General features: G+C 44.6%; 1 protein-coding gene across 2 annotated transcripts; it reads left to right on the top strand.

Moving 5' to 3' along the window:
- Positions 1–3,882: 3,882 nt before the first annotated feature.
- On the top strand, positions 3,883–27,501 carry LOC118211645 (myosin-7-like). Of its 2 annotated transcripts, XM_035389005.1 has the most exons (43): positions 3,883–3,956; positions 4,476–4,630; positions 4,907–5,010; positions 5,498–5,641; positions 6,199–6,355; positions 7,329–7,356; positions 8,048–8,144; positions 8,848–8,868; positions 9,665–9,757; positions 9,999–10,062; positions 10,220–10,318; positions 10,799–10,902; positions 11,229–11,367; positions 11,777–11,895; positions 11,999–12,148; positions 12,284–12,454; positions 12,740–12,919; positions 13,618–13,750; positions 14,046–14,122; positions 14,647–14,734; positions 15,184–15,301; positions 15,442–15,565; positions 15,717–15,853; positions 16,596–16,851; positions 17,675–17,917; positions 18,471–18,647; positions 19,234–19,379; positions 19,701–19,791; positions 20,034–20,423; positions 20,604–20,730; positions 21,011–21,129; positions 21,584–21,780; positions 22,240–22,589; positions 23,171–23,295; positions 23,432–23,547; positions 23,834–24,026; positions 24,437–24,640; positions 24,825–24,950; positions 25,355–25,525; positions 25,994–26,098; positions 26,330–26,425; positions 26,874–27,008; positions 27,377–27,501. In XM_035389005.1, exons 2-43 carry the CDS (start codon positions 4,531–4,533, stop codon positions 27,386–27,388), a joined length of 5,826 nt encoding a protein of 1,941 aa, XP_035244896.1. In that variant the 5' UTR covers positions 3,883–3,956; positions 4,476–4,530; the 3' UTR covers positions 27,389–27,501. The 2 variants fall into 2 exon arrangements, with proteins under 2 accessions (XP_035244896.1, XP_035244897.1); XM_035389006.1 differs by lacking the exons at positions 3,883–3,956; positions 4,476–4,630; positions 4,907–5,010; ... (1 more) ...; positions 6,199–6,355; positions 8,048–8,144 and having other exon boundaries at positions 7,338–7,356.
- The last annotated feature ends 407 nt before the right edge of the window (positions 27,502–27,908 follow it).

Genomic DNA, 27,908 nt, shown 5'->3' with positions numbered 1-27,908 from the left:
CTGTGTCTCAATACTAGCTACTTTCAGTTAGGGTTTATAGGATGTCACCAATGGGATTAGAAACCATGTTAGCACAATCATTTTCTGCTCCACACTGCTACTTAGCATACTAGACACTGCTCCACAATAAAAGAAAATCTTTTTTTCCCCTTGCTGTATTACCATGAGGAAAGAGAGTAAGTATATGTTTGTCAGAACCTTTATGTTTGTTGGATAATTGTATGCTTGTTGGGAAATATGTTTGTTTGTTAGTAAGTGAATGTTTGTTAGTAAATATATGTTTGCTTGTTTCTTAGAAATGGGAGGGTTTTGCTCAGTGTGACCCAAGCTCAGTCCACAGTAACTAAGTGGCCTGGCATCCTGTACATGATGATCTAAAACAACTGCACCCTTTACAGAAATCCTGGTGCCCATTCCTGGAATCTCTGCTCGTGGCCATATTCCAAGCCTCTCTTTCGGATCCTGTCCAAATGACATCACCGTATTGGTGAAGGGATAACGAATGGCATGCGTGTTCAGAATCAGGAACGGCACAAAACTGCTTCTGGGACTGATATGGGCATGTGGGGACGTTCTGTAGGGTGGAGTAAAGCACCTTCTCACTCAGCTCGGGCCAGGACAGGGGTGAGACGTTGCTCTGTGCAGATTACACAAAATAACTCTGCTGGTGCTGGCTCCACATTCAGTGCCACTGCTATCTGAGCACATGCCACTCGTATTCATACTGAAGTATGAATCACAGTATTTATGTCTAAACTAAAACACTGGATGCAGATCTTTTCTGAAATTGGTCCTCTAAATAAGTGATAATTCTGAAAGTAATTGGTTGATTTATTGATTTGCAATTGTTGCAAATGCTAACTCTTGCAACTAGTGAAGCCACAACTCCACTGCAGTCGACTGAGATATGTTGTGTCCTTTATCTTCAGTATGGAAACTGAGGAAGGCTGAAAACTGAAACACATCTTGCATTAATTCAAAAAATGTGAAAGGTTTAGAAGTGAGCGCTGTCCTGCCCCATATATATATATATATTTTTTTTTATTCATTAACTAGGGTTTATCAGGCACATACAGAATAATGTTTTGAACATGTGTGCCATACTTTTAAAACTCATGCTATGCTATGAATGTTTGCCTCCCTCCCTGTAATTCTCTTATTAAACAGCAGATGCTCAACAGGGCTGGTTCTTAGTAACACTGGGAATCTTCCTGTTGTGTAAATGTGTGTCCTGAGGAGAGAAAGCGAAGGCTAGTTCATTCCGAAAGGTACTTTATTGTGTTAATGCATCTTATGTGACATGTCCTACTGCTGGGGGTCCAACCCTGACCACTGTTGCAAGTAATGCAGGGCTAATGAACTCTCCAGGTGCTATAGATACACTCTTCACGCTTGCATCATTGAAAAGGAAACTAGTATCATTCAGATGAATGAAAGACTGTTATTTTGTCCAGACATGCATTTGCACAGTGGCAGCATACCTCCACTTGTGATGGAGTAATAAGTAATAGCTATGCATATTTAAAGAAAATCTCTTTGTACATGCAAAACATATTATCTTATTCTTACATGGTTTTATAAATAATATGTGGGAAATATTTAACCCATAAGCAATAATAAAATAAAAGTACAGGGACTTCCCCCAGGAAGAAGTAGCACCCACATTGTTCCACTGCCTATGCATGCTGAAGTTGTGATGTGATGGTAAATTAATTTGGGAACTTTTTTACGTGCCTTCGTCTCATTTTAAAGGAGGAGTCAGGTGGTTTGAACAGCTGCAGGGGAGTTAAGATTGTGCCTCCACTGCGCTGGTCTGCTGTGTTCCAGAAAGGGGTCTGTCCTCTTTAACAATAGACCTCGCCTCTCCTCTCCACATTCAGAATGATGGACAGTGGACGGGGGTTGGTTAGGGGCGGGGTGGGGGATAGTATTCTTGTCTATTTTTGGACACAACTCTTCCAAATACAGCTACAATTGTAATTATATGTATGTGTACATGTCTAAAAATTGCTGTACTGACGACATTGTACAAATTAAGCTTTATGAAATGGGCTTTGGGCTTGTTTGTTTTTTTCACATATGACTGGATTGGAGAAAGTGCGCTGGAAATAGCTGACCCTCGTGACATTGGATGATCTGTGCGTTCGGCACCTGTCTGTATTTAACCATGGAACAATCCATTCCACAGCAACACACAAACCCATTACCACGGAGACCACAACAGATCATTGCCGAGTACAATGATGTCGCTAATCTGGTGCTCATTTAAAATAGCATAACCCAGTCATCACCCACACTGCTGTCTTGCAGCCTCCATTGCTGCAGCACATTCGCCCATTAAGCCCATCCCATTGAGGAATGTTCCATTTTCCCCAAAATTTGGCATAGAGAAAAACATAATGTACTATGTGCTGGCAGACTGTGCCAACTAAGATATTTTATCCATGTGGGCATCACAACCACCCCTTCTTAGACCTCCATGTTCTTAAATCTATTTACCCATACTTATTATGTAACATTTCTATACCTTTGTGCACACTGCCTGTGTAAGCACACAACCACTAGTCCCTGACTTCCAGTCAGTCCCATCTCATGTCAAACCGCTGAATTTAAGCAGCCATTTCACTTTGTACCCTTCTCATGTCAAACTCCTAAAGCTAAGAATGTTTATCCCGGGCAAACTATGTTGCTGCTCAAAGAGGTGTTGAAGGTTCAGGGTGAAGGGTGCATCCTTTGTCCTGGACCAAATAAAATCCAGATGTGGCACTATGCTGTTGAAGGCGCAGTCCTTCAGATGAGACGTTAAATTGAGGTTCTGACATCCCTTTACATCTCCTTGGCTACACCTTGTACTTCCTCCCCTACTTTCATTCCCCAGGTCATCACTGGAACTGGCAACCTGGGGAATCAAGCAGGCCCATTAATATGAAGGTAAAATGAACATAAACAGAGCGTTAGGTAGAGTATTTTTGTTCATTTTAAATCACCTTTTTCCTTTTTCTCCCATGGTGGAATGTCTTAAACTGACTACATCTGGCAGCTACCACAGTCAGGGTTTGACCCCATGCCTGGAGGTGTGTCCACATGCAAGAGCCCAGAGTACCCACAGCATCAAGCTCCCTGCAGCCCTTGGGCAGACAGATATCAGACATCAACCAGTGACCCAGGTGCTACAGAAACATAAAGCCCCTCTTTTTACAGTCATTCTGCCTTCCCTGGGTTCACATGCAGTCAACTTGAGGCATAAACTCCTAATTCAGTAAAATGGCTTTTTAATTTTATAGAATACCCACCCCATACATATCCAGAATGCACAGGTGAGCCATCCCACTTATTTTCAAATATGCTGAATAATGTGGAAAATATGAATGACTCCAAAGAGTATTACCGCTTGAGATCATAATTATTATTGGTATTAGTAATGTCATTATAATTAGAGTGTATGAGTTAGAGTGATAGTTAGAAATAGTATGCTTGCAATAATGGCAACAGCAATAATAGTCTTATCAGATCATTTTTGATTTTTGACTCTGCCCTCTGGTCCCTGTCATTGCTGTTAGTTTAAAATATTGTATACTGTGCTATTAGTAACACTGGAGATATTGTGAGTTATATAATTGTGTGCAACCCCCTGCATGCATTTATTTCACTATTATAACTACAACCCAGGTCCCAGCGATGACAATAGCCTAATATATAAAGGCACTGCCCTTTTGATTTTGTAATCCCACTATAATATAATACCGTTATAAAAATAGCCGGCTTAGGTTTGCATCCAGATAAAAACGCAGCTTGCCTTTTGTGCCTGTGGAGGCACACAGTCAGCACCAATAGGCTGCTTGCGCGGCGGCACGTGGAAATTAGTGACATTCTCCCCTTAACCCTGACCTTGACAGAGACAATAAAAAGTGGGGTTCTCCGTTCCGACAGTTAAAATCTGTTGCTTGCACTGTAAGGTTAGTAGGCTATTCGTGAGACTTTTGCTAGTTCATTTCACCCTGCATACTCTGCACGGGCTGTGCGTGTGGGTTTTTCTTACGCAGGCTTGTAGTTGCATCGATTCCAAGATCCATTACCTCGTTTGAAAACAAGCTTTAAAAGGGTTGTAATTGTATGGTTAAACGCGCTATTTTGAGTTCTTTACACACCTTGGCGTTTTCTACACGCGCCTGGGAAGGAAAAACATTAACTGAACTTCATTATTTTATTTTCGTTGCTTAAATTCACATGCTGTAGGCCTACAGCGATCTGGTAAGGTAACACAACTTTTGCATACTCAGTATGAACAATAACTACCCATTTAGAATTTTTTAAGAGCTACAGTCCATTCACCGCCTTGATTGCCGAGCTGGAAACGTGTATTGATAAATCCTGGCAGACATATCAGCGCTGTGCTGCTGTAGTATCAGGACGCCAAAACGAAGAAACAATCAGCTTTGTTCATTTTGCAGGTTTTAAAATATATATTTTTCCAGGTAGCTTGAGAAGTCTCGTGTCGGTGGACAAGTGCTTGTGCCACGCGATACCACTATGTCAGGCTTACTGGATATGATGGAGTTCGGAGAGGCCACAAGTTTCCTCCGCAAGACGGACATGGAGCTACTGGCTGTGCAGACTGTTGCATTCGACGGTAGGATCAGAAGAGATAGAGAAAGGAAACTTAAATTATAATGTCTTATATTTTACATAACATTTAAATATAGTCTACTCGTTACCACCATTTGCCTTTTTAAAGTTTCACAATGTAAATAAATGGTCTAGCTTTCGTTTTTCTCATGTGCTATAACTGAACACTGGGTTGGTTTTGATTCTCATTTGACAATGGCACGCAAACGGGAGGACAGCACTCTGCAAGCCTAGTGTTTTGCGCGTGTGCGACGACGAAATCTTTTCCTCTTTGGGACAGGTAAGAAGAGAGCCTGGATCCCGGATGAGAAGCAGGCTTACGTCGAGGCTGAGATAAAGGAACTGTGCGGTGACAAAGTTATCGTAGAAACCAAGGATGGAAAGGTGAGGGAACGGTACCAGTTGAACTTGCACGTTTTACGCATTGCGTGGAAAGCAGTTATATTGGCTTTAAAATGCAAGAATATATTTATACATAAAATATGGTTATGAGGGCAAGGTCAGACGTCCTGGCTGACTAGTCTAGAAATTATTAGAAAGTAAAAATAACACAGCATAGCCATAACCCTGGACGTGTTCCAGAATTAATGAGTTATGGCTAGTGTTTACTTAATATGTACTGTAGCATGTCAGCGACTCATTCCTGTACTTTATTTAATTACAAAGTACATTGGTCACAGTCCAGCATGAATTTCCCCTGCAGATCGCAGTTCTGTAACTATAACTATGATGGAGCAGCAACTTGAGCATATTTCCCATGTGCCATTATTTCATTGTACATGTCAATTCACGCTACCCAATAAATTGTACAGAACAGGACTCATTTTATTGATTGATATGTGTATTTAAATGTTATCACCCAAACCCCAAGACTCTGACTGTAAAGGAGGATGACATCCAGCAGATGAATCCACCAAAGTTCGACATGAACGAGGATATGGCGATGCTCACACATCTCAATGAGGCGTCTGTGCTTTTCAACCTGCGTCGTCGCTATAGCAACTGGATGATATATGTAAGCCCAGATCCCGCCTCTCCTACCTAACCCCAGTTGTACCATAGACACAGTTCTGACATTTGCGCAAATTAAACACTGGATCTTGTGCATATACATACAGTGTACAATTTATGATATATGATTAATTCATTAAAAATAGTTGAATTCCACGTGAGCCGATTCGAGCAGACGAGTTATTTCATAAAAGGGGCTCAGATTAGCAAACTTTGCCTATATAAAGACACTGGTTCAGTTGTTCATTTGATAATTGACATAGTTTAGAACATATTTTATTTCAGATTTGTGTTATCTGTCTTGGATTTGCATGCCTCCTTTCAGTATAGTCCCTGCAGTTACATACTGCAATAACACCATTTTAGATAATTCATACTGCATTGCTGCTTGCACTAGTGAGTGTATGAGAATGGTTTTAGCAATGAAGCATTTCACTGAGGTGAAAGATGTCAGCCATATGTGGTTTTTGTGGATGTCAGCCATATTTTAGGGGGTCTTCAGATTAAAATTCTTGGTAATACCCTGCCCCCAATCCTGCAACCCCTCCCCCCCAATTGCAGACGTACTCCGGGCTGTTCTGTGTGACGGTGAACCCCTATAAGTGGTTGCCAGTCTACACTGCTGCTGTGGTTGCCGCCTACAAGGGCAAACGCCGTTCTGAGGCCCCACCCCACATCTACTCTATCGCTGACAATGCCTACAATGACATGCTGCGGAGTGAGTCTCCCACCGCCGTCTTCTACAGCTGGGATCCCCCATATTAGGGATCCCCAACATTACAGCTCCCCAGATCAGTGGTTCGCCATCAAGGAACCCCAATATCCTGGGGCCCCAAGAAAAGGATTCCCAGCCCTGGTCCTGGAGAGGCTCCCAATCACACCACGCATCACATTCAAACTCCTCCTCCTAGTTCATAAATCCCTAAGTGGCCTTGCACCCACTTACCTCTCTGACCTCCTGCTCCCCTACCAGCCACCCAGACAGTTACGTTCATCCACTGCCAGCCTCCTCACCACCATCCTCTCTCAGCGCCATTCTTTTGGCGACCGCGCCTTCTCAGTTGCCGCCCCCAAACTCTGGAATGCCCTCCCCCCTGACATCCGTACCTCAGACTCACTAACCTCCTTCAAATCTCGTCTTAAAACCCACCTCTTTTCCCTAACCTTCCCTTGATGTTTGTCTTCCCCCTCTCACACCCCCTCCTACCACCACTGTACCACTAGTCCCACAGCATTTTCTGCATTGTTTTTTTTTCTGCATTGTATGATTCATTGTATGTATGTATGTATCATGTATTGAGACCATGAAAAGCACTATATAAAATAAATTTATTATTTATCAAACTGAGCATTGCATTGTCCAGTCGGGACCACAAGCTGGACCTGTATTGTAACGCATTTGCAATTGCAATTTGCAATTAATGCTAGCAATTTACAATAAAAAGGTTATTGTCCATGTTTGTTTTATCAGTTCAGAGTTTTCAACTGATAAAACAAACTAGCTACTTCATAGCTGGGCATTTATGGAAACATAATGCACTCCTCCCATCAGGATTGAATATTCAGCCAAGCCATTGTATAATGTGTGATAATGCACCAATCTGATAATTCTTTGCTAATGCTAAGGTGTTATTGAAGGTGTTGTTGAAGCAGTCATGTCATAATGCTTTGCTATGAATGTCTCTCAACAGATCGTGAGAACCAGTCAATGCTGATCACGTGAGTACACTGCCTAGCATAGACATTGCTAAAAAACTGACCTCCATCCCTTTGTGACGGGAGAAGCTTCATGAAGTCATGAAACTGAGCTGTTCTGGGTCTTTAATAACTTACTGATCGGAATCGGTCACCAGTGTTTGGCCGTGAAGAGAACATTCATTTGATTCAGTGATGGAAGTCAGCTGATTGAACAGCAGTTGTGGCGGTTCTCCGAATTTTAAAGTCTACCTGTTCATGAAGCCATTTCACTGTCATGCCTGCTTAGAGAAGCTGTGAGGTTGCTGGTTAGCATGTTCTTTTGTGAGAGAGTATTAATGTGTGTGGGAGCTGTTGTGTGTCTGTAAGATTCCTTTGCCCTCATAATGCTGTGCTTAATTTGAGCATTTGACTTTTTTGGTCGAACATGCTAAAATATGTCACTTTATACAATGGGTAACAATACGATGGGTGTCCTTTTCAAAAAAATTGCTTTTACAGTTCTTGCTTGTTATATGGTTTGTACTCATTTTTTGAAGGTACATTTTTTTTTTTTTTAATTTTTTTTGCAATTGCAATTTTGACTCAGCGGCAGGATTTGGCTCATTATAGTTATACTTTTTGTATTTTTTATGGCTTTGCTGATTTTCTTAATTTTTTTTTTGTACATTTTTTTTTTTTTTTTTTTTTTTTTTTTTTTGTTTGCCACTCATAGCGGAGAATCCGGTGCTGGCAAAACTGTCAACACCAAACGTGTGATTCAGTACTTTGCCATTGTGGCTGCCCTGGGGGAAGCAGCTGCCAAAAAAGGAGTAAGGCCCAACACTTCCCAGTTTTGCAATCCCCATTCCTTTCCCATTCCTTTTTTAATCTATTTTTTTAACTAATTTTTTTTGGGGGGGGGGGGGGGGAGTTCATTGTTCTCTTGAACACTGTGTGTACCTTTCCTATAAACTTTTTAAAAAACCTCTGGGACATTTCTGACCCTGTCCATCCGCCATTTGAATCCCTGTGGTCAGCATCTTATTCCCTGCTCCGCTTTATTCCCGCCATTCCTCCCCCTTTCTTTCTATCCTGTTATTTTTAAAGAAAAATATTTTCTTATTATTAACATCTTGAATCCTGTCATTTTTTGATTTTCATTCCAGTCCATTTTTCATGCTGAATCTTGCCTCATTCCCCTTACCTCCCATTTTGTAGAGACAGACAGGTAAAGTAGGGTACACAAGCTTTATTTCATATGGTATGTTGCTAGAACAATGTGTCCGTTAATTATAAAAAATAATAATACCAATATGACTTTTATTGTTTCCATTGATTAATGAAACATGCAAAGTATTTCTTAATAAATATGTGTTGTTTCCTTGTGGTTTTCTCGTTAACAACAGTAGAAAGCTTTTTATCTGTGGCTTGAAGTCTATGAATCTGAAGTTTATAAATATACAGAATCATTGTTATCATAAAGAGTGACTTGTCTAAAATGTGGTTGTGTAATAATGGTTTTTGTGTTTGCAGGGTCCTGCCACTAAAACAGGGGTGAGTTTGAATTTTATTTTTAATGATGAATCTTACTAATCAGGACTGAGGGGGGGTGAGGAATAGATCTGTATAACGGCATAACTGCCGAGTTATTGCTGTGAAACACATGTTTTGCAGTGAGTTCAACTTCGGAATAGACTAAGTAAAGTCTGAACACTTGTAAATATTGAAACACTTGTTTTTTATTGATTTTTGCCAAAGTCTTTATTTCACTGTAAATATTTCATCACTGTAACACCAGCTGCTTTTTAAAAAAATCAGTTCTGCTGAAATCTTCCCTCCTGAGTCTTCCTACAACCTCCCTTGACCATGAGACACGTTTTACCTTATGACAGGTGGTTTTTTGGCAGGCATGAATACATTGCAAGAGCATACAAAATGGGGACAATAATTACTAATATAGTTCAATAGCTCTTCCTGTCCCTGTCATATAAGCACTGATTGTATAACTCTACAAGAGAATAACTGAACAGTTACAAAAAAAAACAAAAATACGCACAAATCACAGTACAGTAAAAACATATACATTTAAATATGGCTTTGTTGAATGCTCGATTCTGATTGGTCACTAAGTGTTCTACAGTCTGATATTTAAGCAATAAGGGACGAGAGGCCATGCTATAATGTGAATATAGTTGCGGTTAAAGGGTGTTGTTAGGCATAACGTGGAGGCAGCCGTCGAGGGGATTGTCATCTTTTTTTTTTTTTGATAGCACACCACCTTGTGGATGATCCCTTACTTAAATAAAAAAGACTCTTTCCCCCTGTCTGTCACTCTTGCTATTTATCCCAGGGCACTCTAGAGGACCAGATCATTGAGGCTAACCCAGCCATGGAGGCTTTCGGCAATGCCAAAACGCTGAGGAACGACAACTCGTCCCGCTTTGTGAGTACAGCGAGTTTTGGATAAACTGCTGGTGGTGTCTGTAATTAACTACTTGATGAATCTTTCCTATGTACAAAGCCGATGAGTCCATTACCTCTATGTAAGTATTCGATCTATAATCCTCTCTTCTTTGCCCATGTTTGAATAAAGTAAAATAAATGCAAATGGAAGGTGGACTGTCTGCTCTCCTTTAAAAAAAGGGATGTATATGTATATATATATTGTCTCACCTGTCTCACAGGGCAAGTTCATCCGAATCCACTTTGGTCCCACAGGGAAACTGGCCTCTTCTGATATTGACATCTGTAAGTACAGTGCGGGGGTGATTCAATCAAAGCACAAAGTCATGTGACCAGACTATTCATGATTTTAATGATGCATATGGTTTGTCACATATTACACAAATTGAACTTTTAAAAAGAGCACAGAGATTCAATGCTTAAACATTCAATTCTCTTATAGATCTTCTGGAAAAATCCAGAGTGATTTTTCAGCAGCCCGGAGAGAGGAGCTACCATATTTACTACCAGATCTTGTCCCAGAAGAAACCAGAGCTTCAGGGTAAGAGGGATTTGTGGCCAATTCATGCTCAAATGGAGCCATCTGTGCTCAAGTGAGCCAATCTGTACTGAGAAGGGGCTGTATTCAAACAGGCTGATCTGTATTCAAACAGACAGGATCACCCCAAACATCTTGCATGGTGTAGTCCACAACAGCCGATTCCAGAGCAACTTATATTTACTGAAGCAAACACTGAAATTAAACACCTTACTTAAGGGTCCATAGTACCCCACCTGGGAATCAAATGTCTTGAGTTGCAAGGGTAGCCCATTATGCTGCATTGCCACCCTTGAGAGTTCTACAGTGCCCTCCAGGAGTATTTCTGTGTCATCAGGCAGCATGGTGCTGGCACACACCTGTGTAGTTAAGTGAGTCCACCTTCACTGTAATCAAATGTGCTGCTGGCCGGTAAGCCCCTCCCGTCTGTCCTATAGACATGGTGCTGGTCTCCACATGCCCCCCCTCTCTCCCTTCTTTCAGACATGCTGTTGGTCTCAACGAACCCCTACGACTACCACTTCTGTTCCCAGGGAGTCACCACTGTGGAGAACTTGGACGATGGCGAGGAGCTCCTAGCCACAGATGTAAGGACAGCTCACAAAGACCCTCTGTAACAGAAAGAACGTCGTTCTAAAACCCAGGGTTATACATTTCGGCACAATATTATACAATATAACACAATACAATACAGTACAGTTCTATCAATAGAATCTGTTTAGGGCCAATTTCGTTTTGGTCCAGGAGAGAGAGTATTGTATCATTAATATAATACATTATACAATGTACACTGTACAGTAACTTATAGCAGGTGTAACACTACTGTTGGAGCCATAACTTCAGCGCATGTTTACCTTTCTCTCTGTCTTTCTTTCTTTGTCTTTCTTTGCTCTTCTCTTGCCTACATTCCCAGCATGCCATGGACATCCTGGGTTTCAGTGCAGATGAGAAGTACGGCTGCTATAAAATGGTGGGCGCCATCATGCACTTTGGGAACATGAAGTTCAAACAGAAGCAGCGCGAGGAGCAGGCTGAGGCTGATGGCACTGAAAGTAAGAGCAGAGTGAAAACACGAGCGCAACCATGAGCTACATCCACAAAATATAAACCGCACCTGCAACTGTGACTACGTCCACAACTCGCACCACAACTGCAACCCCAAAACACAAATCACCACTGCAACAAGAACCACAAACGCACAACCAGAAACAGAACCATTAACAAGGCCTTCCCATACACTATGTGCACAAAATCTATCAAATAAGAAGAACAGAACAGCCAGATTCATTACTCTACAGAGGTCACTGCTGCTGGCCCTCATTGGCCGGGTGTGTGATGTGGGCATGTCCAGAAGTCATTGCTCCCGGACTGATTGGCAGGATATGGGATGTGGATCTTCCTGAGCCTATTGCTGCTTGCCTTGATTGACAGGTGTGTGATGTGGGCATGTGCTCTCTTCAGGTGCGGACAAGGCCTCGTACCTGATGGGTCTGAGCTCAGCTGACCTCATTAAGGGGCTTCTGCACCCTCGTGTCAAAGTGGGCAACGAGTATGTCGTCAAGGGACAGAACGTGGAACAGGTGATGGCCGCCTTGCTGAAAGCTGCGAGTATCACTTCAGCTCTGTGTCCGAAAACCTCATTAAGATTCAGCCTTCCTGTGTCGGTGTGTGCGTGTGTAACAGGTTTACTATGCGGTCGGAGCTCTGGCCAAAGCCACCTACGACCGCATGTTCAAGTGGATGGTGGGCCGGATCAACAAGACCCTGTACACCTCCCTTCCGCGCCAGTACTTCATCGGGGTGTTGGACATCGCTGGCTTCGAGATCTTTGATGTACGTTTCCCTTTTTGATTTTCGACTACCAAATTTACTTCACATTGTATATGCATGATAGTTTTAAATTGAGATGTGGAGTTAAATAATAGTATAGCAGAAATCTATTAAATGTAATTATCTCTCTCTCTCCAGCTGAACAGCTTTGAGCAGCTGTGCATTAACTTCACAAATGAGAAACTGCAGCAGTTCTTCAACCATCACATGTTCATCCTGGAGCAGGAGGAGTACAAGAGGGAGGGCATCGAGTGGACCTTCATTGACTTTGGCCTGGACCTGCAGGCCTGCATCGATCTCATCGAGAAGGTGCTCAACCAGATTCGGAAATAAAATCCCATTCAATTTGCTGATTTATGTATAAAAGGAAGATAATGTGTATAATATCCTGTTCCTGTGCAGGGTGCATAGCAGGATTGAGGTCAATTCTGTTCAATTCAGGAAATAAATTTGAATTTGGAGAATTCATTTAAATATGCTCGATTTTATGGAAGGATGTGTAATGTGCATATAAGGTACTTGTAATGTGCATGTAATGTAACTGGCAATTGTAATGCAACTGTAGTGTTACTGGCATGCAATGTGCTTTATCAGCCCATGGGGATCTTGTCCATCCTTGAAGAGGAGTGCATGTTCCCCAAAGCCTCAGACATGAGCTTTAAGGCCAAGATGTACGACAACCACATCGGGAAGTCTGCCAACTTTCAGAAACCCAGACCAGACAAGAAGCGCAAGTACGAGGCGCACTTTGAGCTGGTGCACTATGCCGGAGTGGTGAGTGTGGTTCGCTGGAGAGGGGCATCATGGGATAGCGAGACTGTACTGAAATAATAAAAGTGCTAGCCGTGGACTGGTGATTCACTTATAAGCTTATCTCTGTCATACAGCAGCATAATACAGTGTTTTGCTAAAACATTTTTGGCAACAAATTACATGAACTGCATCAGCTAAAATTTACATTTTATTTTATATTTAATGGACAATAACGTTTTCTATTCTATTCTATGCATAGCATATATGTATACATAACAATATATGACAACCATGTAAAGCATTGTTCATGTATTATAACACAAAAGTAATGATTGATAAAACATACACTGTTATATGGCTTGTGCTGTCATTATTTTGTTCTTGTAAGTACTTGTTTACCTGTTGCTGTTTTACAGAAGGCCATTTTTTACAGCCATTGTATCCACCCTGTTTTGTCACTTTTGCATTTCTGTTCTTGCTTTGTGGAAGGCAGTGATTTGTTAATATTAATTGATAGACAAGCAGCAAAATTGCAATACTTTGATGTAAATATCTTTTGGTACATATCTGGGAAATTGTCTCAAATTTGTTAAATATTAAAAGGTCTATTGAAGTAGATTGATATAGCAGTCAGTGTATTGTAACGTTGCAGCTGTATGCCTTATTCAGGCAGCTGATATATTAACTGCCATATTTATTTATTTTTGTATCATGTACAGGTACCATATAATATCTGCGGCTGGCTGGACAAAAACAAAGACCCCCTGAATGAGACAGTGGTGACCTGTTTCCAGAAATCTTCAAGCAAACTCCTGGCCAGCCTGTATGAGAATTACGTGGGTGCGGAATCAGGCATGTACCTGGGATACCGTCAGATATTAAGATTTCACAGTCTGAGGGTCTACTGAGGTCAGATGGGAGAACACTCCTGAGCTGTTCTCTCTCCATTGTTTGTGAAAGAAAGCATACAACCTCTGTGTGAAATAACATCTAATTCATTCACCAATTCATTTTCCTGCCTGAAGCAATAGGTGAATCTGTAGCTGCTTTGTAAATATATGGAGTATTTGTTCCTTTCATGTCTGCTGAAATGTGAGCTTTTCTGTTCCTTTTATTTAAATTCTGAAAAGTTTGTCTCTGTCAGCAGTAGCGGATCCTAAACCAGGAGCCAAAGAGAAGAGGAAGAAAGCAGCATCCTTCCAGACAGTGTCACAGCTGCACAAGGTGAGGCATCCGGGCTTTCATCTCAGCCTTATGCCCCCCTTCCTGAAGCAGCAGGATGTGGGTGGGGTCTCCTGAGAGAGAGGCAGTTAAGACTTGCAGTGATGTTTAGGGACAATGACACATGAACATCACTTTAAGTCTGTGCTGGCTCCACCCTCGTCTGCTCCACCCCCACCCCACCCCACCTGACATGGACCTTTCCGGAACATCTCCACCTGAAGGGCAGGGGCATCAAAATTTGGAGGAATACCTTTGAATTCAGTAAACCTTGTGAACAAATGATGAACTGTAAATTATATACCACCCTATACAGATAATCTATGACACTGTGTCAGACACCATCAGTGTCATTGTCTTTTATTGACAAAACTAAAAGGGCTTCATTAGTTTGTACATTGGCTAACCTCTTTATGTAAATTAGTGGGTTGAAGAACCAATGACAAAACTCCTTTGGATTTCTTAGGATTAACACAACTGTGTGTACATTTGTCTGTCCCTCCGTCTGTCTACCTGTCTGTCTGCAGGAAAACCTGAACAAGCTGATGACCAACCTGCGCTGCACCCAGCCTCATTTTGTCCGCTGTATCATCCCCAATGAGACCAAGACTCCAGGTACAGCAACTTCGCACCTTTACCTGAGCTGCAGGTTTAACACTATGTCACCTGAGCTACAAGTGTAACACTCACTCAATTTTATGTGAGCTGCAGGTGTAATACTCCAATTTTACCTAAGCTACAGGAATAATACTCCGTCAATTTTACCTGAGCTACATTTATAAAGCTTCCTAAATTTTACATAAACAGCAGTTATACTACTTCCTCACCAGTACCTGATTTGTAGGACTAATACCACTACCACTATAATACCAAGTGTGCAATGCTAAATCCAGATAGTGGTGAGTAGTGTCCAGTAAGTGTGTAGTCGGCTGTGATGCAGTGAGTAGTGTGTTGTGAGTTACGAGGCAGTATGCTGTACGTTGAGATGCAGTGTGTAGTAAAGTATATACCGTGTGTAGTTGGTGATTAGTCGGGTATCATGCAGTGTCTCTTGGGCGCCTTAGGGATTATGGACCCGTTCCTTGTGCTGCACCAGCTGCGCTGTAATGGCGTGCTGGAGGGGATCCGCATCTGCAGGAAGGGCTTCCCCAACCGCATCCTGTACGCTGACTTCAAACAGCGGTGAGTGCAACATGAACTCACATTCTCAAACACATATGCAAAAACACACTTGTGCAAACAAACACACATGCATACAGATGCACACTCATACACACAGGCAGGGGTTTTTAAGATGAAGACTAAACTCATTGTTCCTGCAGGTACCGCATCCTGAACCCCCAGGCTATTCCAGATGATAAGTTTGTAGACAGCAGGAAGGCAGCCGAGAAGCTGCTGGGCTCTCTAGACATCGACCACAACCAGTACAAATTCGGCCACACCAAGGTAAGCTCAGGGGCCTTTGGGGCCTTGCACGATGCCTATTTTGCCTACCCTGATAGCACGTTCCTGTCAGCCATGGCGACCAAGGTCCAGGAGTGTGAGGGTTCTGTCCCAGGTTTCCGAGCTCTGTGTAGCCTGTGCTTCTGGTTCCCAGGTGTTCTTTAAGGCCGGTCTGTTGGGGCACCTGGAGGAGATGAGAGACGAGCGGCTGGCCAAGGTGCTCACCATGCTGCAGGCCGTGAGCCGGGGGAAGATCATGAGGATTGAGCTGCAGAAGATGATGGAGAGGAAGTGAGTATAGCCATCACCACGGTGATGGGGATGGAGAGGAAGTGAGCACAATTATCACTTGGTGATGAAAATGGAGGGGATTATGGTGGAGATAGTAGTGATAGTGTAGTACCTGAATTATATGAATCATAATAATATATTATTATGCAGCTCTGTTTTTAACCTGCGGGGGTGAAATATGAGTTTTCTATATAAAATCTCGTCTTTAATGCACATGTGGTGAAATAAAATCTTCGGTTTCTGTTCTAATATTTATGCTGTAAGGTACTGTCCTACTGATTTTAGCCTCCCCAATGATACATTGGAGTTTGAACACTAATGCACTGTCACAAGGAGAGCAGTAGGACCCAGGCACAAAGAAAACACTTGAGAGCAGGGTTTTTGAGCAAACATTCACAAGGCTGTTACTTGGCGAGTACTCAAAAATCCGAAATAACGATGGGCAAATACACAAGAACTACGACTAGAAACACTGGGCTAGAGAACCACAGAAACATGAGGCAAACACAAAGACCAAGCAACAGGAGACAGAAAACCAGGAAATTGATGATGGAGGAGCAGGGAAGCTGTCTCAATTGTCTTCATACCTCCTCATTCTTTCCTTTCCTCTGCTCTGCTCCTCCTCTCCTTTTCTCCACATACACCTGGGTTGGAGAAAATGGTAGTGAGGAAAAGTGGTGAGGAGTGAAAAGTATTGGGGCGCAGCTGTGCACCGCTATAACCCTTCCCCCTTGCCCTGCAGGGAGGCCCTGATGGTCATCCAGTGGAACATCCGGGCCTTCAACGCAGTGAAGAACTGGCCCTGGATGAAGCTGTTCTTCAAGATCAAACCCCTCCTGAAGAGTGCAGCCACAGAGAAGGAGTTGGCTAGCCTGAAGGAGGAGATGCTGAAGCTGAAGGAAACGCTGGAGAAGACAGAGATAAAGCGCAAGGAGATGGAGGAGAGGCAGGTCAGCCTGACCCAAGAGAAGAACGACCTCTCCCTGCAGCTCCAGGCTGTGAGTATCCTCTGGGGAAGTGCTCCTTTACCTACACATCTGCGGCAGAGAACAAAGAGCTGCCCGGGGAAATGCAGATCAGTATGGAATGAACTGCTCAATTAAACCATTAAAAATGACCAGTAATTCATTCTAAAATCAGCTGACAAAACCCAGTAAACATGTAACACGGCCATCTGGGTAGTGTAGAGGTATAAGCACTCACCTACCACCGCAGAGACCCGGGTTCAATCCCTGGTACTGACTTGGTCAGACGTTCCTACGAACACAATTGGTGAAAGGTGAGGGTATGAGTCCTGATCGCTGCATTAGTGACCCCTACTGGTTGGTCAGGGCGTCTGTTCAGCGGGGAGGGGATCCGGGGGAGATAGCGAGAACCTCCGCGCATGTTACGCTCTGCCAGTGAAACTCCTCGCTGTCAGGTGAAAAGAAGCGCCTGGCTCGGAAACTCCACATGTATCGGAGGAGGCATGTGGCAATCTACGGCCTCCCCAGACTGACAGAGGATAGCGCATTGACCAGGACTGTGGCTGGTCCACACGCGGAATTGGTGTAACGACTAAATTGGGGAGAAAATGAGAAAAAAATGGCAACAAAAAAAACATGTAACACAATGTTGTTCTGTTTCTGGGTCTTCTGTTTATTCAACTTACATATAGTACAGAAAATGATGGCTTGGAGAGGGGGCAGTTTTGCTAAACTACTGCTTAACTACTGCTTAACTCACAGATTGTAATGATTGATCTAAAGCAATATGACAATGGGAAATGCGTTCTTTTCTGAAGAAATATAACTAACATTCAGTCTCTCCTGGTGTCTCCAGGAACAGGATAACCTAGCAGACGCGGAGGACCGTTGTGACCAGCTGATCAAGGCCAAGATCCAGCTGGAGGCCAAGGTGAAGGAGATGACGGAGCGCCTGGAGGATGAGGAGGAAATGAACACCAGCCTCCAGGGCAAGAAGCGCAAGCTGGAGGACGAGTGCTCCGAGCTGAAGAAGGACATCGACGACCTGGAGATCACTCTGGCCAAGGTGGAGAAGGAGAAACATGCCACCGAGAACAAGGTGAGGGAGGACCTTCCTGTTTCTGCCTTCGTGGAGTATTGGGCCCTCAAAGATGTGAATATTCAGAAAATTCCAGCACCACTTTTTGTCTCCTTTGTATAAATCAGTCATGTCTGTATTCTAATTAATAGTTGCACCATTTACAAACAAGTTGTATCAGTAATTCACAGTCAGCCTGGTGTTGGACCTGAAACCAGGGACTCTAGTTCTGTGCTGTACAATGATTTCACTCCAGCAATATTCACATTCACTCATTCCTAAGCATGAATATTCATAATATCACTGAATCACCTGCATTTTATGCAAGGTCAATTGGCACTCCTTCATAAATCTCCATAAAGATTGAATTTTTTCTTTCTTTTTTTTAAATGAACAACCAATTTAATCACATTTAAAGGTGCTTTACAGCAGGACCAGAGCAAACGTCATGCCCCTCTCCTCTTTCTCCTCTTTCTCCTCTTCTCCTTTTCGTCCTTCTCTTCCCCCTACCTGCTCCTTCTCGCTCGCCTCCCCCTCTCACTTTTCGTCTCCCTCTCTCTCCCACTCTCTCTAGGTGAAAAACCTGGTAGAGGAGATGGCAGCTCTGGATGATACCATCCTGAAGCTGACGAAGGAGAAGAAGGCCCTACAGGAGGCACACCAGCAGACCCTGGAAGACCTTCAGGCCGAGGAGGACAAGGTCAACGTCCTGACCAAAGCCAAGGCCAAGCTGGAGCAGCAAGTGGATGATGTGAGTTTACAACCACTACTAACTAGTCAAGTCATGTGGTGCTATATCATTTTATTTGGCTGCCATTTGCATATCCTATTAGTGCGGAAACAGAAGTTTGTCAACCCGTAAAACCACAGTTGTGAGGAATAGCCAGCTGCTAGTAACTACAACTTCAAGCTCTTGTTTTGTAACTCTGCTCCATTTTAACATGATCAAGGAAGTAGCTTTCAGAAGTGTCCTAAATATGCCAGCCAACAGGTAGCTTCTCAAACAGGTTGCTCCTCAAAATACATTTGAAGCTTAAAAAAATAAATGAAAGTAAATGCATTACATGGAACCAAGTTGTAATAATGTTCGTGAACTATGAGCTTGGTTTCAGGTTCTGACTAGTAACAGCCCTCATAATTAAATCATTTTCAAATATCTGTGAGTTACTGTTGATTTTGACTAGCATATTTCCATTCAACTCTTGAGAAAGTGCTGTCATGGAATCATAAGGTTCAATAACATCGAGCATATAGTGATACAATGCAGCTGTAATTGCTTTAGCAGTATGGCTCACCAGCCTGAGGTATATAACTCTCTCCTCCCACTGTTACCCCAGTTGGAAAGTTCCCTGGAGCAGGAGAAGAAGGTGCGTATGGACCTGGAACGGGCCAAGCGCAAACTAGAAGGGGATCTGAAGCTGTCCATGGAGTCTGTCATGGACCTGGAGAACGACAAGCAGCAGCTGGAAGAGAAGCTCAAGAAGTAAGTTCACTTGTCCATGCTGTCTGTAGCTTAGGGAGCATCATGTGATTGCTCTGTCCAATTGTGGAATTGTGTGTAATCATGATGTGACGTCACAATAAGGGAGATCAAGGATGGGTGAACGAGCAGATAAATTCTCATTGCTGGTGTTACGGCTTATGTGGAGATTATTAAAGAATTTAGGATTTTGTGATCACATTATTCAGTCATATAGGCTTGAAAGATTTTACTTTTTAAAATAAAATTTGCTCAGATTAGAGCTTTGTGTGTCTGGCTGCGTGCAGTTCATTAATTTCTCTTCTCTCCCGTCCATTTGACCAGGAAAGACTTTGAAATGAATCAGATCAGTTCAAAGATTGAGGATGAGCAAGCCCTGGTGAATCAGCTACAGAAGAAGATCAAAGAGTTACAGGTGAGAACAGTGACCTCACAGTGAGGGTGTAGGTGTATGTTTGAGGGTATTATAACAGTGGCAGGTGTAGGAATTTGAGGATGTGTGTATGTGTTTGAGGGTATTATAACAGTGGCAGGTGTAGGAATTTGAGGATGTGTGTATGTGTCTGAGGGTATTATAACAGTGACAGGTGTAGGCATTTGAGGGTGTAGGTGTATGTTGGTGAGAGGTGGACCCAATGTGTCTTGGCCCTCCCCCAGGCTCGCATTGAGGAGCTGGAGGAAGAGCTGGAGGCTGAGCGGGCGTGGCGGGCGAAGGTGGAGAAGCAGCGGGGTGATGTGGCGCGGGAGCTGGAGGAGCTGAGTGAGCGCCTGGAGGAGGCGGGCGGGGCCACCTCTGCCCAGATCGAGATGAATAAGAAGCGGGAGGCGGAGTTTCTGAAGCTGCGGCGGGACCTGGAGGAGGCCATGCTGCACCACGAGGCCACGGCCGCCGCCTTGCGGAAGAAGCACGCCGACAGCATGGCCGAGCTGGGCGAGCAGATCGACAGCCTGCAGCGCGTCAAGCAGAAGCTGGAGAAGGAGCGGAGCGAGGCCAGGATGGAGGCCGACGACCTGGCCTCCAGCCTGGAGCAGCTCGCCAAGAACAAGGTGTGTGTGTGTGCGTGTGTATGTTTATGTGTCTGTGTGTGTATGCGTGTGTGTGTGAGTGTATGTGAATATGTGTCTACGGGTGTGTGTGTGTGCATATCTATGTGCATGTGTGTGTGTGTGTGCATACATATGTGTGTCTATGTGTGTATAGTCCCTAGCACAGTGCTCTCTCACCAGGCCAGCTCAGAGAAGATGTGCAGGATGTACGAGGACCAGCTGAGCGAGTCCAAGGCCAAAGTGGAGGAGCTGCAGAGACAGCTGAACGATGCCACCTCCCAGAGAGCTAAAGCTCAGGCAGAGAGCGGTGAGCTTGGGGATATTCGGGAGAGGGAGAGAGGAACTGGGAGAGTGGGCGGGAGCAATATGCGGATTAACAGAGAGATGGCAGGAGGGGGTGTTGCCCAGATGGAGAAATGAGGGAGAAAGTGATGGATTGATGTGCAATAGAGAGAGGTAGGGATGGGGTGAATAGAGGGGAATTTACACTATTAATCCTGACCCCCCTCTTGCACATGCTTACCTGCCCCCCCTCCCTTGCATACCCCCCCCCCCCCCCCCACACACACACACACACACACACACAGCTGAGCTGGGCAGGAAGCTGGAGGAGAGGGAGGCTCTGGTCACCCAGCTGCAGCGCAGCAAGAGCTCCTTCTCCCAGAGCGCTGAAGAGCTAAAGAAACAGCTGGAGGAGGAGGGCAAGGTGAGCGCCTCTCCGCAGTCTTCAACAGGAAGTGATGAAAAAGTGCTCGCAACGGCAGAACTGATTTTGAATGACAAAGAGAGGAACTCACTCGGATCTGTTTTCATATTCTTATATTTATGTGATGTCTTCTGTAATTAACAAATACAAAGACTGCTTTACAATAATATTTGTCATTGTCAACATCAGCTTTATTGAAAAAGGGTTTTTCATTCAAAGAACTTTCTAAATAAAGTAAAAGTACAAGTGGCTCCTAAAAATAAGTTCATAAAATGGAAAAAAGTTGTTTCATACAACTTCCACTCTACACTCATATGTAGAAAAACAGCCATGTACTATCCAAAGCCATGTTCCCTTGCTGTTTAACATCTGAAAATGACTGGACCCATTTCAGCAGGCCCACCTCTAAAGTGACCCCTGATGGACATACTTTTCTGGGGGGGTGGGTATGCAGGCGAAGAATGCCCTGGCCCACGCCCTGCAGTCCTCCAGGCATGACTGCGACCTGCTGAGGGAGCAGTATGAGGAGGAGCAGGAGGCCAAATCGGAGCTTCAGCGTGCCCTGTCCAAGGCCAACACTGAGGTGGCTCAGTGGAGAACCAAGTATGAGACTGATGCCATCCAGCGCACCGAGGAGCTGGAGGAGGCCAAGTAAGCCAATCAATGCCCCGTCCTCCCATAATCATCTCATTAGCACCATCTAGTGGTTACAAAAGCATACTGTCATTACTCTGGCAGGAAGTGCTCACTCACTGACAGTGAATGAGCGATTGAGTGAGTGGGTGAGTGAGCGATTGAGTGGAGCACTACTGGGGCTGCTTAGAGTCTTTGCGGGGACAATATGCCGTCTCACCTTTGTAGGTTCATGTTACCCCAATATTGGCATAAACGCCTGGAAAAGGCATTTGTTAGATCAGACTTGGAGTCACACAATAAAAAAATAAATAAATCTGATTATTAAGCTTGTTTGCACTGTCCTGAACAGGAGGTTGCACCTACCAATATGTCACACAAACATACTCAGGCATCCCAGCCCGAGAGAAGATGAGAAGATGAAAGATATGTATAAAGAATGCGTTTTTAAAAAATGAAATGCCGTGCATCAAACAGGAAGAAGCTGGTGGTGCGCCTGCAGGAGGCGGAGGAGATTGTGGAGGCGTCCAACGCCAAGTGCTCTTCTCTGGAGAAGACCAAGCACCGGCTGCAGACGGAGATCGAGGACCTGGTGGTGGACCTGGAGCGGTCCAACGCTGCAGCCGCCGCGCTTGACAAGAAGCAGCGCAACTTCGACAAGCTGCTGGCCGACTGGAAGCAGAAGTACGAGGAGACCCAGTCCGAGCTGGAGTCCTCCCAGAAGGAGTCCCGAGGCCTGAGCACTGAGCTCTTCAAGCTGAAGAACGCCTATGAGGAGACCATCGATCACCTGGAGACCGTCAAGCGCGAGAACAAAAACCTCCAGGGTACCTTCCTGAAAAGCTTTGTCATGGATCTGTTTGTTCAAAATAACAAGCAGGGTGCCAGTGTAGTATAATGGTTAGGGGAATGGGGCTTCTAAGTCAGAGGTTTTAGGTGAAACTCGTAGGTAATACATTGCTACTGTACCCTGAGCAACCTGATGTGCTTCAGTAAATATTATTACATTACATTACATTTATTTGGCAGACGCTTTTATCCAAAGCGACGTACAGTATGTGCATACCAAAGGTATTTGGAACAAGTACAAAACACAAGTCCAATAAGGTACAATACTCATTTTGTACAGTTCGTTCGTAGCCATGAACGCATTAAGTCCAGTTCACACAGTGAACATTACTCTGACCTAACCTATGCTAACTCAAACTAGGAGGCATATCCAGCTGTATGAATTGATTGTATATTAGAACATTGTAAGCTGGGTAAGAATATCTGCTAAATGCCAATAACCTCCTGTCTTCAGCATTGCGCCTTTAAAATACATCCAGGCAGAACATGTCCCAGCTAAACATATGGACAGATAGAGTTGGGGACGACAACCTTCTCTGACCCTCCCCTTCTCCTGCAGAGGAGATTGCGGACCTGACAGACCAGATCAGCCAGGGTGGGAAGATGATCCAGGAGCTGGAGAAGATCAAGAAGGGCCTGGACACGGAGAAGAGTGAGATCCAGGCTGCGCTAGAGGAGGCTGAGGTACAAATGGCGCTATGTTATCACTTTGTATTTACTTGCACTATAACTAAGCTGCACTATCACTGTACGCTTACAGATAGAGCGGTTTCGTAATTTTGCACTTTCAGCCGGCAGTGTGTTGTCTGGTCTCTCTCAGGGCACCCTGGAGCACGAAGAGAGCAAGACCATGCGCATCCAGCTGGAGCTCAACCAGCTGAAGGGCGAGATCGACAGGAAGCTGGCCGAGAAGGACGAGGAGATCGATAACCTGCGGTAAAAATGCCCTCCAGCGCCCTGCATGTCACTGTCGGTGCCCGCACATCTGATCCAGCTTTCTTCCTTCATCGGGTGGTGTTACACTCACACAAACATGGGATAATGATAGTTCACCTTAATCAGGGGAAACCACTGGCCTATTCTGTTAGCTTCATTGAAAAGAGCAGTGAACCATTTACCACAACATTACACCTGGTACAGCCTTTAGACACAGCATTACACTTGGTACAGCATAGCACCTGACACAACCGACCTTCACTTGCTCGCTCCCTGCCTCCTCCAGCCGTAACCACCAGAGGGCGCTGGAGAGCATGCAGGCCAGTTTGGATGCTGAGGTGAGGGCTCGCAGTGAGGCTGTGCGGCTGAGGAAGAAGATGGAGGGTGATCTGAATGAGATGGAGGTCCAGCTCAACCATGCCAACCGCCAAGCTGCTGAGTCCCAGAAGCTTCTACGCTCCCTCCAGGCCCACATCAAGGTCAGCCACCCGAGGGCACCCCCGTTTTGGCCAAACATGGTGCTGCCAGTTTACAAACACAACACAACACAGTCACAACACACCCCTCCTTCCGCAGCTGGTATGCTAATGTCTTGTGCCCGGGGTGTAGTGCACCAAAAATACTTGAGATTGTGGAGGCATGTCAGTACTGATCAAAGCTGTCTTATCCCAGTCCAGCAGGAATTTGTTTCTCTGGCAGGTGACCTGGTCAGCTGACCACCATGCCTCTGTAGCGCTGATCTGGTCAGCTGACCACAGTGCCTCTGTGGTGCTGCTCTGGTCAGCTGACCACAGTGTCTCTGTGGTGCTGCTCTTGTCAGCTGACCGCCCCGTTTCTGTGAGCTGCTCTGGTCAGCTTACCGCCGTTTCTCTGTGGTGCTGCTCTGCAGGACCTGCAGCTGGAGCTGGACGACACGCTGCACAGAAACGATGAGCTGAAGGAGCAGGTGGCGGTAATAGAGCGGCGGAATGTGCTGCTGGCGGCCGAGGTCGAGGAGCAGCGGGGCCTCCTGGAGCAGAATGACCGCGCCCGGAAACTGGCCGAGCACGAGCTGCTGGAGGCCACCGAGCGTGTCAACCTGCTGCACTCACAGGTGAGTTACACCTGTCACACTGACGAGTGATTACACCTGTCACACTCACAGATGAGTTACACCTGTTACACTCACAGATGAGTTGCACCTGTCAAACTCAGTGGGTGAGAAAGAAAAATAGTGACCCCAGAAAAATTGTGCATTTGGTGCATCTAATGCTGCATCTGGTGTGTGCTTCTTCCAGAATACAGGTCTCATAAACCAGAAGAAGAAGCTGGAGGCCGACCTCTCTGCCTTGTCAGGAGAGGTGGATGAGGCCGTGCAGGAATGCCGCAACGCCGAGGAGAAGGCCAAGAAGGCCATCACTGACGTGAGCCTCACTGCTGCCTCAAGTGGCACGTTGTTGTACGGCATTACGGTTTCCTTCCTCAGAGATAACTGCCCTGGGTGATCCAAAGAATAATTATTAATAATGGCTTTATTTATACAGCACTTTTACAATGCACTTGGATTTACAAAAGAAAAAGTAACAAGATAGAGGAAGAGTTCAGTGTACTGACCTTATTATATGCCAATAGCCGTACACAATGTTTTTGACTTGAAAATTAATTTGATTATTGCACTGTAGATATCAAATCTATTTCCACATTCAGTCCATGGTGGGCTTGTGGGCCTCAATGTCCTATGACTAAAGGAGTGTGTCAGTTCTGCTGGCCCGATAACCTGAATGAATCTCCCTGACCTCTGACCCCTGACACCTAAACCCTGTGCCAGGCTGCCATGATGGCAGAGGAGCTGAAGAAGGAGCAGGACACCAGTGCTCACCTGGAGAGGATGAAGAAGAATATGGAGCAGACTATCAAAGACCTGCAGATGCGTCTGGACGAGGCCGAGCAGATCGCCCTCAAGGGTGGCAAGAAGCAGATCCAGAAGCTGGAAACCAGGGTGAGGACCAATCCAACCGGACCCAGCCAAAGCTGAGCTGAGCTAAGCTGGTTCAGTTAGGTTATGTACAGAGTTCACCTCTTTAGAGGCTTGTAAAATGTAAAAAAAATAATAATTATTGCGCTTCTCCGATCCTCTGTAAACTAAGCAAAACGTACAGTCCATATGGAAGAAGTTCGGTCTGAATACTGGGCAAAAATAATGTTTCTTTTAAAATGGTCAGTAATCTTCTGGAGTTTTACTTGGTATCTAAAGGGTCAAAGAGTTTCAAATAAAGCATCTGACCCAGGTTTGGTACCAGACTTTGACTTATGAACCTGTTCCACTACCTGCTACTCCTGTGGTTATTTCAAATGTTCCTTATATTCTGTAGAACTCATACATTTATCATGAGGCCATATACATCAGGCCAGCTTTTCCAGTGGCGCATTGATGTTTGACCCTTGACCTCTGACTTCTGACCCTCAGGTGAGAGAGCTGGAGGGCGAACTGGAGTGTGAGCAGAAGAAGAGTAATGAGTTCCAGAAAGGAGTGCGCAAGTACGAGAGGAGGATCAAAGAGCTGACCTACCAGGTACCGTTTTTCCCTACACCTGAAGGCTCCAGACCTGTACCTGAAACTTTTACCAAGCTTTACCTACTGACCTGTACACACTCTGCCATCAAGGAAGAATGACAAAAACACTTTCTTAGTTCAGGAAGGTATACATGACCAATGAACAATCTAGGCAACTATCTATGATAAGAGGTCTCTCAGATCTACGTAACTCTGTATCTATGGTAAGATGTCTTGTTGTGGTTACAGACTGAGGAGGACAGGAAGAACCTGGCCCGTCTGCAGGAGCTCATAGACAAGCTGCAGTCCAAAGTCAAGAGCTACAAGAGGCAGGCCGAGGAAGCAGTAAGTTCACCCGCCCCTCTTGCCACAGAGACTGCACAGATATGAACTCTCTTCCCCCTCACGTCCACCTATCTTGTCCAGCAGCCACACACCACATCAGGAGACCTAGAGAGGCCTGGTCAGTGAGGAGGGAGAGCTCAAACATCACGCTGACAAATCACACAGTCCAGCCAATCAACCAATCATTCAGTTAATTAGTCACTTGTAGTGTATTTCTTTAAGTGCATTCATTTTTACAGTCGCATTCACATTTTACAGAGGGAAAGAAGTCACAGAAGTGAACAAGTGACAAAGAGGTGGTCAAGAGAACCTCCCCGTGGCAGAAAGTAAAGTGGAGTGGAAAGCCAGAGCTTGTGAATGAACGCGCTCCCCACCTGACTGCGGAGCTCCAGAAAGGGTACATGGTGTGCTGGGTGACTGAACCCCTGCCTTGTCACCCCCTCTGTAGGAGGAGCAGGCCAACTCCAACCTGGGCAAGTACAGGAAGCTGCAGCATGAGCTGGACGATGCAGAGGAGCGGGCCGACATGGCCGAGACGCAGGTCAACAAGCTCCGCATTCGCACCCGGGACCAAGGGGGAAAGGTGAGCCAGGAGACCAGGGGGGCTTCAGTGTAGACCCTGTAGGATAAGATTTCTGGATCCTTCAGATGTTTTAAATGTGCATTAACCCACATTTAGACCAGCAAACTTCAGTGAACAAACATTGGAATTTTGCTAAAATTCATACTAATTGCAATATGACTTCTAACTTGTGATGAATACACCAGTCAGTGCTTTACTTTCCACAAAGGATCACAGTTATTGGTCATTATTAAATTAGTCCCTGAAGGCATTATAGCTCCACCCACTGTGTAGTACATAAAGCCTTACTCACATCTGTGTACAGTCACTAGATTCAGGGAAATGTTTCAATTTTAAGTAAACTGATTTATATTCCTTTTCTATCTCAGCTGGCAGAATGACCAGTAAACCCCATGAGTGCCCCATACAGTACTGGAGACCACACAGCACCAGGGCTGCAACAGCTCTGAGTGATCTGTGCTGACCTAAAACCTAATAAAAAACTCAAATATTATAACGTGTGTCAGTCTTTTACTGTCACCCCTCACATCTTAAAATAAAATAAATAATTCACAGTTGACTTTTGCTGAAATAAATCTTGACTTCAAAAACACTGCAAAAGCAACCAAGGAGTTTTTCAGGGCCAAAAACTGGAGTGTTCTTGATTGGCCAAATTAATCACCCGACCTGAAACAAACTGAACATGCATTTCACTTGCTGAAGACAAGGCTGAAGGGAAAAATCAGTCTTGATCACCCAGTCCCCCAAAACAAACAGGAACTGAAAATGGCTGCAGTACAGGCCTGGTATAGCATCTCCAGGGAAGATAGCCAGCATCTGGCAATGTCCTATAATATTTAAGTACTAAATATGCCAACTTCATTTAAAATTGTGTACATTTGTCAAATTACAGTGCTGTGC

The sequence above is a fragment of the Anguilla anguilla genome, chromosome 13, assembly GCF_013347855.1.
Source record: "Anguilla anguilla isolate fAngAng1 chromosome 13, fAngAng1.pri, whole genome shotgun sequence".
Classification (NCBI taxonomy): domain Eukaryota; kingdom Metazoa; phylum Chordata; class Actinopteri; order Anguilliformes; family Anguillidae; genus Anguilla; species Anguilla anguilla.
The sequence above is the reverse complement of the archived record's forward strand: the minus strand, read 5'-3'. Positions and strand labels throughout refer to the sequence as shown.